Source organism: Argopecten irradians, chromosome 15 (assembly GCF_041381155.1).
Source record: "Argopecten irradians isolate NY chromosome 15, Ai_NY, whole genome shotgun sequence".
Lineage (NCBI taxonomy): Eukaryota > Metazoa > Mollusca > Bivalvia > Pectinida > Pectinidae > Argopecten > Argopecten irradians.
The window spans coordinates 19,780,237-19,790,858 of NC_091148.1; the positions used below are offsets into that span (position 1 = coordinate 19,780,237).

At 37.0% G+C, this 10,622-nt stretch overlaps 1 protein-coding gene across 1 annotated transcript in view; it reads left to right on the forward strand.

Moving 5' to 3' along the window:
- Window positions 1–1,334: 1,334 nt before the first annotated feature.
- Window positions 1,335–10,622, forward strand: part of LOC138309855 (isocitrate dehydrogenase [NADP], mitochondrial-like) — a 17,444-nt gene continuing 8,156 nt past the window's right edge. The window contains exons 1-2 of the mRNA XM_069251096.1: window positions 1,335–1,494; window positions 2,312–2,409. Coding sequence (XP_069107197.1) covers window positions 1,389–1,494; window positions 2,312–2,409 — 204 coding nt within the window. The 5' untranslated portion in view covers window positions 1,335–1,388. The remainder of the gene's footprint in view (window positions 1,495–2,311; window positions 2,410–10,622) is intronic.

A 10,622-nucleotide genomic window follows, 5' to 3' on the forward strand; every position in this document is an offset into this window, starting at 1 on the left:
TTTACTTTCATAGAAAATCACTTTATTCAATGAAAGACCATTTATTACATATTCAATGTTTAGCTTAATTTAATCAGCTAATAATTAGCAGACAATGAAAGTTGTTGCGTAATATGAAATGATCAAATTAAACTAGAACTGCAGTTGTCAATGTGGGCGACTAATACCTCCATGCATTCATTCAACTCCCCTTTATGTCAGCGTTCTGTGTACCAAATTTTATCAATATCTGCCAAATAGTTTAGAAGGCGTTCAATTAAATTCAAAATATTTTATTGAAAACAAAAGGATTAGATAACAGGCAGGTAATTTAGGAGGCGTTCATTGGACAAGATTGTGTCTTAAAGACAGACAGACCTTCAAGTATACCACCACACACACCCTTAACTTTGTTGTGGGGGGGGGGGGGTGATGAATGACATCACTGCATGGGGTTTCTCAAGACCAACAATGGGGGCAACATACTGTAAAAAGTATGGCATTTTAACAGATGCCATTACAATTAAAACTAATATTAATTTGCACAATTGCTTAGTCTAATATATAGCAACATATTATTTCTCAGCATCATTAATACATCAGGGAAAACAACAACAATACATCCAAAACACAAATAATAAGGAATTGTTGGTAAGGAAACGTCACAAACACGTGCAGGACACGTCTGTGAGCGGGTTGCGACCGTCGATGACCGAATTAGCATCGACTGTGTCTTTATGAGAAAACACGTATGCTTCATCTCCAGTCATCGGAAGAGGTGGACACGTCAATGTCTCTTGTCAACTCACATGTAACCTTGGAAGGTCACTCCAAATTCTGAGTGCCGAAATGACCCCTAATTGCAATTTAGAAACATTCCCGTAATGACTTACAGGTGCAAAAATCAAGTGATTGAAAACAAAGTACGCCGTAATTAACATTAAAATTTCGCACGGTGATAGATCAGGGATCGGCTCTTCCATTGCACTTACTAGAAATGTGTACTTACAGAATTTAGAGCCACATTTGACTCAAGATCTTTGCAGTCTTGTACGAGAAATCGCCGGTCTTATGGCTGCTATGAAGGCAATGGGAGGTTAACCAATCAAAAATCTCTTTCTACTCACATGACTCGAAACCACGGACTAGTCCATTTTTGGATAGGTAAATTATGTCTATACAAAAGTGCGACTTATAGTTCACTGTTTTGTTTAAAATGGAGTTTTTGGCATTATAATTTGACAGTTTAATAAAACTTTCATTAAGAATATATCAGTTTGTCATTGAAAATACAAATTACTTCACTTAATGGAGTAAAATTTTAAGTAAAGCACCCTTCGTAATAATCGATATTACCCTTACTACTTCCTCTCCGAAACTAGCCGGTCTCTTGAACAAGTGTGAGCAAAATGGCAAGTCCAGTGATCTCCGTTACACGTGCTCTAGGCCGTACCGGCAGGGTATGGAACAGTCTGGTGACTCCTGCATCAACCACTGTCTCACAAAAGAGACAATGTAAGTATGAACGTCTGTTATGACACCCGCTGTCTCCAAATTGATCAATGCCGCTAGTTAACGAGTAGCCACCTTGACAGGTGCTTGCTAATTAACCGACAAGGAGTTTTCAAGTTCATTTGATAAAATATTGAATTTTAAATAACGCATGCACCCACAGTTTGCATTAACTTATTTCTTTTTTTACTTTCTTCAAATATGCATTTGAGATGATGTTATTTGCACATGAGAAAATAGATATTGAGATAATTGATTTGTTTGTGTGCATGATTCTTGTTCATTTCCAAAATAATGAAGAGAGAGGGCCGGGGTTGTTATCATATCGACAAGTGACAAACACATATTCTCAATATTCTGATGAGTCAGAATGATAAAAATCAATAAAAAAATACTTTGACGACAAGAAACAGGAAAATTTGTCTTTTTAATTGGTAGTCATTTCTTACTCCGCAACAGAAGTATTGTCTCTTCTATAAGGTTTTGGGAGTTTGAATACTACAATTCAATGACATATGATAAACTTGACTCTGTAATGCTACTTGTACATTACATATAAAGTTGGAGACCTTTAAAACTGTATAACATTGTTAATGTGAGGGTGGAATTCGGTAATTTTAATCTAGCATGCACAAACTTGTTACGTCTATAATACTAAAAAAAATTTCAAAACACCTCCATATTATTTTTTAAGCCTTATTTAATAATTAAAAATCTGTTTGTTGAAATTTCTTACTTTGGATAGTTTAGAACTGTTGAATATCTATTATACCAAATTTAAGTTTTCTTTAAAATGCTGTGTGTTGGTTGTACTTGACAGATGGTGCTCAAGGGAAAAGAATCAAGGTAGACAACCCTGTTGTGGAGCTCGATGGAGATGAGATGACCAGGATCATCTGGGAGAAGATCAAGGACACAGTAAGTTGAATTAAAGAAGAAATGTTATTGAAGCTTTCGGGTGAAGGTGTCAAAGTGATGCTGATGTCATATATGGCAATGCCTTAATTTGGTTCTCATCTGAAATGAAAATAATCCTAAAATTGTGACCAAAGTCCCAAAAATAAAGTTTACTCCCATCCTATTTATCAATTTTTTTCCTAAAATGATTGAGGTAAGAAAATCTTCAGCCTCTTCCAATAAAGTAACCAAAATTGCCAACCTCTTATCAATTAATTAAAGGGACAATTCGGTCTAAGAGTACATTAAAACTTGCACATATTTTGGAAACAAACCAGTTCTAATGGAAATTAGATTAGTTGGTTTAAATGTGATATGTCAGAAAAGCCCACTGTAGTCAAATGAATGTGAAATGTTCAATCGCCATTACACAGAGCCTTGTATGCCGAACCCTGACCCTTGCCTGTGTAGTAAAGATTTTTTTGTCTAGAACTACTCAAATCGCTCTTAGAGTTGTGGTAACATTATTAGATGCATGTTCTTGTCTAAAAATAATTTCATCAACTCCTCAGTGGTTATGTATTGCATTTGTTTAACGTGCGTGACTTTGACTCGGGTAAGGGTACAGCATACATGTTGTACCTGCTTAATCGTATTGATCAACGATTTGGAATTTCAATGGTATTAGTCAAAATACTTAAAGAATGTTGTGAAATTTGTCACTATTTCTTGTCATATTTTTCATAAGGAATGTAGAACAATACATTTATGTCATATTTTGCTTCGTGGTTATGTAACAAATTAACCTCACTGAATTGTCCATTTAACTCCAGACTTCAATAGATCTGCTAATGCCCAACTTTCTGTCTTGCATCATTCCCAATCTCTTGTTATTTCTGAAGTTCAAGCTCATTAACCCATACATATCCCAAACTGTTAATCCTTATATGTCCGGGGTATTGAGTAACAGGGGAAAATCACCTCTTGAAATGAAAGTTGAAAGAGTTGTCTCCCCTTTCCACTTAAGGAATGGAAAAAGGTATAGTTCAAAACCGGAACCTGTATTGATGCGAAGAAATAATCACAAAACCAAAGTTGAAGGATTTAATTTTGAAATCATATCAAAAGAATGACAAACATGCAATATAGTACTTAAAGTGAAAACAACTTAAGAGGGTGGTCCGTGTCCAGAACTACCAACAGCCGAGATCTGGATTGATAATGCATCTCCCAATGCCCTCTGTGTCTGCCTCAAAACTGCTTCCTTCTTCTTATTTATTTATTTATTTTTGAAAGATACAAATTTTGATTGAAGTTAAGTGAGCACGAGGCCTGGAGAAGAGGGTGTATACAATACATGCACAGGGGCGGTAATTGGATTGTATACAACAGTCTAGGGCTGCCGCGGTTCACTGGTATATTGGGGTTTTGCAATGCACCACCAAAAAATATTGTACCGCGATACAGTTTACCTGTACCGGTTTTTCACAATATATTTTCTTAGTATCATAATTTCATTAATTTGATATAATTAAAACGTCCTGTCATTAAACAAAACCAGCAAGTATAATTCTCTAAACACATTTAAGGCCCGGTGAATACATGGCTGCAGGGATTTTGCCAGCTATTTCAGGCTTCATCGTCCGCCGTCATTTTCGAATTCCTACACGTGTCAAAACAACACTGCAAGCCGATCAGCCCTTTGAAGTTTAATCTCGATCGTAAGCTTATTTTGCCAGGATAATTGTACTTAAATTTGTTCATTATTTAGGTTCAAAAGTGTAAACTATGTTTAGTTATTGCATTATTAGGTTACGATCGTCTGTAGCCTAGCATTTTCACAAACAGACTCATATTTTTTAAAACAAGAAACTCACATTTGAACAAAATCGATGTAAAACTACATAACATAGCACTGTATGTTTGTATAATGTAAAGGGTGTTTTTATTATGGAATATATACAAAATAGACACCACATATGTTAAGGTCAAAATATTGCAATACATATCACAATACAGTTGTTGTGTATCACAATATATTGTGGTAGCTTCTGCCATGGTATCGTGGCAGCCCTACAACAGTCAATACTGCTATTGCATAATATGAGGAGGAGAGCGCCAGTACTCTACTACAATAACACACTCTATTTAATTCTAGAATTTCACAGTACTTTAAGCCATCAAGGACATGTAAAGTTGTATGTGGTATATATGTAAATCATGATAAAGCTAGGAGTACAAAGGTAACATATGTTGTGTGTCCGAAGTGTAGTAAGCAATATGTATGTATATATATATGTAATGTGTGTGTGTGTGTGGTTATATTATACAGTAGGCACATCCATCAGGGCTGCAGACATCCTTTAAATAGCCTTGGGCAGCAGAAGATATATATAAGTATACATCAACATCAACAGGGGACACTACAACATTAGTCTGTGTGTTATATGTTACTGGTGAAATACACATGTGTCTCTGGTTACAGCATCATTACTTTGGGATGTGGTCAAAAGTGGGAGGTCAAAGATAAGAGGTCATTAGTAGGGATTAAAGGTCAATGATGAGATTGGGTCAACTATACCTACAATGTGTAAAAGGTGAGAGGAAACCAGACAAGGGTTTGCACAGGATGTTCCTCTTAAGATAAAATGGTGTCCCCTAATGTAACTGAAATGGGGTTTGAGTAAAAAGTGGAGCCTTTTGGATTTTCTATGCTTAAAAAAGGATATTGAGGACAGCGTAAAGATGAACCCTGATCAACAGTTAGAGGGAAAAAGGGGTCAAGGTCAAAGAGGTTTTTGTATTTTAGTTATACACTGGTGTCATTTATGTTACATGGATCAGAGTTCATTTAATGTGCATAGTTACAAGCTGATTGCTTACACTTATAGAATTTGGTGCTTATAGACATGGGCAGGAATTTGTAAAAGGTAAAGGTCAAAGGAGCTGGCCTGCAATGATGGTCAAAGGTCGCATATCTGGTCTGTAGAAGACAAGCATACAGTATCAGATATTGGTGTCCAGTGAAAGGAAATGGGTTCAAGGTCTCTCCTGAAATCAGAAGAAAAGGATTGCAATTGGTTTTAAGATTTGTTATGCAGTGTTCAGTGGTCAGGTAAAATTGGTCTACGGGCCAATGTTAGGTATAATCTGGCTGCAGTGTGTATTGGAGATTAACATGGAAAGAATGTGTTCATGTTACACTCTTAAAGAAATCTGGAATCTTCCAAATCTATAGTCTGTGATCTGTGTTCTTTGTACACATGAGTCTATGGTCTACATATACCAGTCTTCTCCTCGAATTTAAAGGACTTCTCCATTCATAATAACATATTGACCTCTTTGTCTTCAGTTTTGTAGTGTGTGTGCTTTTCCGGACCATATTTGACGCTTTTATGATTGTCATGTGACATGTCTCTTTTGTTTATTATTGATCGTGTAGCTTGTTTGACACTATAAAACATGCCATAGTTAACAATTATAGATACTTGATATTTAAACAGATCCTGATCTGTTTCATAGTTGACATCAAAATGATGCTGTTTCTTTTCCATAGATGCAATTACCCTTCAGGCAAAATTGCTATGGTGGTTGTTTTATTCACCTGTTACCTGTTTACCTCTGTTACCTCTTCTTAGACACCGTAGTTGAGCAGGTTCCAGCTAAGTTGTGGCGCGTTTATGTTCAATTTACTAAATAGTTATTCCGTGTTTGTGGCCATATATAAAACAGGGGTGAAAACTTCGCATGGTACTCGAAATCCAGTGAGTGGTACAGTCGTTTTTTAAACGAGTTCAGAGTAGGGCTTCTACTACTAAGTTGGGAAGGGAGTTTTCCATGAATCTACCACTCCGCGCGACTAAAAAAAATATACTTTTGGTAGTGACGTCTAGTCCTGCTCTGTTTCTTAAAGAGTTTTAAACTATTACCTCTAGAATTCAGCTGAAGACATTTTGTAAATAGCTTATCTTTATCTAGTTTATCTATACCATTCAGAATTTTATAGACATCGATCACATCGTTCCTTTTACGTTCTATATTCTAAGGTGGGTAAGTCCCACACTTTTAAAGTCTTGAATGGTATGGTAAATTTCAATAAGAGTGAACTCTTTAGTGGCTCTACGTTGGCGACGTTTTTCGAGAGCGATCTGATCTTTTTTTAGCAGTGGCAGACACTCAACCTGTGGGTTTGCATATTCTAAGTTTAGGTCTAATTAGGCTTTTGTACAGGGATAAGACAACATAGTTTTCTATCTTCATATAGACAAATGTCCTGAATATTAGACCCAGTATGCATTTCCTTTATTAACTGCTTGACTAACATGCAGACTAAATTCTAAGTTTGTTTGTCCGAAAAGTACACCTAAAATCTTTCTCACACTGTACCTTCTCTATTTGTTCACTTTGTGGGGAAGGAAATCAATGCGTGTCTTGTTCTAGATTGCCTATATTGAGGTGTTTGCATTTTTTTAGTGTTCAAGGCCATTTTCCAGTCTCTAGTCCAAATGACTACACTGTCTATGTCTGCTTTTGAAGTTCTTGAGACTTGGTGGGGTTGTTTATTTTTTCTAAAAATTTTAGAGTCGTCAGCAAATAATTTTATGGTGCTATGTTGGACAACTTCGGGCAGGTCATTGATATATATCAGAAATAGAACAGGACCTAAGACACTACCTTGTGGTACACCACTGGTCACATCTACTAGCTCCAGAAGTTTCACCATGAATAGACAACTCGTTGCTGTAGATTGGATAGGAAGTCTTCTATCCACTTCAGTACTACTTTTCCAGTGATACCTGTAACCCTTTTAGTTTTTTTTAAGTAGATGTTTGTGAGGGACTTTATCAAAAGCTTTACTGAAGTCAATAAAAAAAAAATAGCGTCCGACATTACTCCCTTTATCTATGGCTTCTGCCCCAATGTATCAAGGACCTCCAATATATGTTGGTAGTACACGATCGAATAATACCAGATCTAAAGCCATGTTGATGTTTCTGTGAAGAGATGGTTCTCGTCCATATGAATTACGAAGTTTTGTCCCTAATGATTCTTTGGAGAAATTTTGCCTGGGATTGAAGTCAGACTTATTGGACGGTAGGTAAGTTCTCCACTTTTGTTGTGGTTTCCCACTCTTGTATAAAGGAGTCACATTTGCAATTCGCCATTCGTCTGGAATTATCCCCTTCGTCTAAAGATTTTCCTGAATATGAATTTCCAAGGGTTGTGATATTTCATTTGAAGTTTCAACAAGAAGTTTAGGATGGAAAGACGTCAAGGGCCCTGAGATTTTATTAGGGTTCAATTTCTTTATAGTTTTTTCAATATTAAACTCCTGTCAAATTCACGATATCATGCGAAGTTTCTGTTTGATATGGTACTCATTTGGAAGTGTGGGTGGATCTTCACTTTCTGGTGGGTTTAAAGACTGATCCAAAGTAGTTATTCAGCTCATTGGCGTTTCATAGTGGTTAGTGGAGTGTGTACCATCCGCTTTTTACCACGTTGGGTTATAGACATTCCTGTTCGTGTTTTTTCTCCGACATATTTCCAAAAGAGCTTTGCTGTTATCTTTGATGTCTTGCACTAGTTTTCTTTTCATAATGATAGTGTGAACGTCGGATCTGTCCCCCGTGTTGCAGTGTTCCTGGCTCTCTGATACACTTTAAAGTTACTTTCTGTTTTTACAATGAAGGTATCGGACCCACTTTCCGCCTTTTTTGTCGGATGGACTGCTTGGCTTCGTTGTCAAGATGGGGCTTCCAACGCTTCCTAACTGGGGATGTCTTGTTCACGGGGTATTTTTATCTTCAATTAGGTTTTAGTTATGGTTTCACAAACAAGAAACATTCCATGCTTGGGTCGTTGACATGTCCTCAACCTTGAATGATGTTTAGCCAGTTGACAGAGGTTAGTTTCTTCGCGTATAGCGTCGTAATGCCCTTTGTGATAATTCCTCCTCTCCTGTTTTAGTAATGATTATCACTATGTGATACACTCAGTTTAAAAGACAATAAAATATGGTCACTCCTTCCGATAACTTGTGAAGATAGTTTAGACATCGTTGACAATCAGTTTCATCGTTGCCTAAAAACTAGATCCAGTATAGATGGATTTTGACCTTCCCTATATCTGGTAGGCCTTATGGATATGTTGGTATAAAAAAGTGTCTCGAACACACTCCAAGAAACGAGTAAGATATATGGTTTTCTGACGTACATGTTGTCCAGTTCCAGTCCAATTTATTTCAGGAAAGTTGAAATCTCCCAGTGATCAGAATGTGTTTTGCGTTTCTAGTTGACATTTCTCTCATTAAGTTTATCTTGCGTTACGTGTAGCTGAAATTCTCAGCTGTGCTGTTGGGGCTACGGTAAATATTCACAATAAGTAGCTTGTCACCATTACTCAACTTGAGTTCCAACAGCTAGGTACTCTTCAAAGGTTGTTGTAAATTTTTACTTGCTGGACAGTCATTTGTTCCGCGAATATAAATGGCTACTCCACGTCCCTTCACTGTTGTTGGTGAAGCATCTAAATCCAGGTATTTTATAAAAACTGTTGTGTCCAGACAGGGTAATATCTTATTTATTTGGTGGATTTCAGTGAGTAGGATTTATACTGGGTAATGATTTTTCTACAAGTTCCAGAAGTTTTCATCCATCTTGCTAGTAGATAAAATGTCTACATTTTGAATAAAATATGAGAAGGTCGTTAAAAGAATCACTATGTAACAGTGGTAAAAACTATTCTCCTATTCTGCACTGCTAAGGTTTGCCCTGATGTAGCGAACAATTGCATGTTTGGAGCATTCCCAAGGATAGTCTGATCAGGGTCGATGTCATGACAGGTGTCAAGATTATAATAGTGAGACTCGGGAATATAGATTGTTATCCTGAAGAATGGTTGATTTATCCCGATAGGACTGAAAATCGGGAGACTGTGCCTTGTTGAGGACAAGTCTGTTGTGCTTTCTGTGTCCAATTCTAAGTGGGTGTGATGAAGCCACCTTTGGTATTGTTTGACTAGTGTTAGAAGTGAGTCTTCTTAGTCTTATTTTTTTTCCTTGAATTCCTCTCGTTGTTGCCTAGTTTTGGTCTCGTTTAATAGCAGCTTTTTTAAGGTGTGATGGACAGTTCTTAGAGATGTTCATAAACGTTTTTCTAGTATCTTTTTCCTCTGTTTGCTTGTTTCCCTAGAATTACTTTTCAGTGGTCTGGTTTTAGTTTAATCATATATTTACCGAGTCGAAAGTGTGTAATTAACTCTAAATCTGCTATACCCTATTTTTCGAAGTCAGAAGTCGCGGATGTCATCTTCATCTTCTTTTTTCTTCTGTTGACCATCTCCTCTGGTTTTTTCTCAGGGATGTTGAATATGATCTATATTTGTACATTCCTTCTCCTTCTGTCATCTAATGTCTCTCACTCTGCCATCATGACTTTTTCAATATCAGATGATAATTTCATTAACAGCTGTCTACAGCTTTACCTGTTCTATATCCTTAGATAGTGCTGTGATATTTTGTCGTCATGCTACCCATTTTAGAGTGTGTACTTTGTATTGAGCAAAGCGGTTTTGTTCTCTAAATTTGACAAGCGTCTGTTGTTTGTATCCTTGACTTCTGACAGAGTTCTGAGCTGATGTTGTTCAGAGTTGGTAGTGTGTTGGTGCATGCAAAGCATGACCATCTAAATCCTGGCATTTCTCCATCCGCGACTAAGTTCAACAACGCTTTCTTTAACGTTAGCGCATAATAGGACTAGAAGTTCAAGTTTGCAACCACTACAGCGACTATAAACATTCTGGTTAAAAGTTTCCCATCGCATCTTGCACACTCATCTCCTCCAGGACTCAGAACTGGCAGGGTCTCTTCCTAGATTGGTCCATTGTCTTAGTATAGAGTTAACAGTAGGTTGTAATAATGTGATTCACATCAACTAGCACGTTTCCATGCCCGGTCAAGATAACGAAACTTCTATAGACATACAACACAAACTGATGAATTAATGTTTCCAGACTAAAAAAGTATGTATTTTTTAACTACGAGGTTAGATGGCACGGATACCTTGGTGGTCCTGTAGATGATGTGATACCGGTAGTTGATAGTTTAAACCACAGCGCACAGATTCGGTGAATATACAATCCCGAGACCGAGGAAATCTTAAATCTACTAGCACGGTCTCCATGCCGGTCAAATTGTAAGTATTCGCGAAACAGTCCGTATGCATGTTAATTAT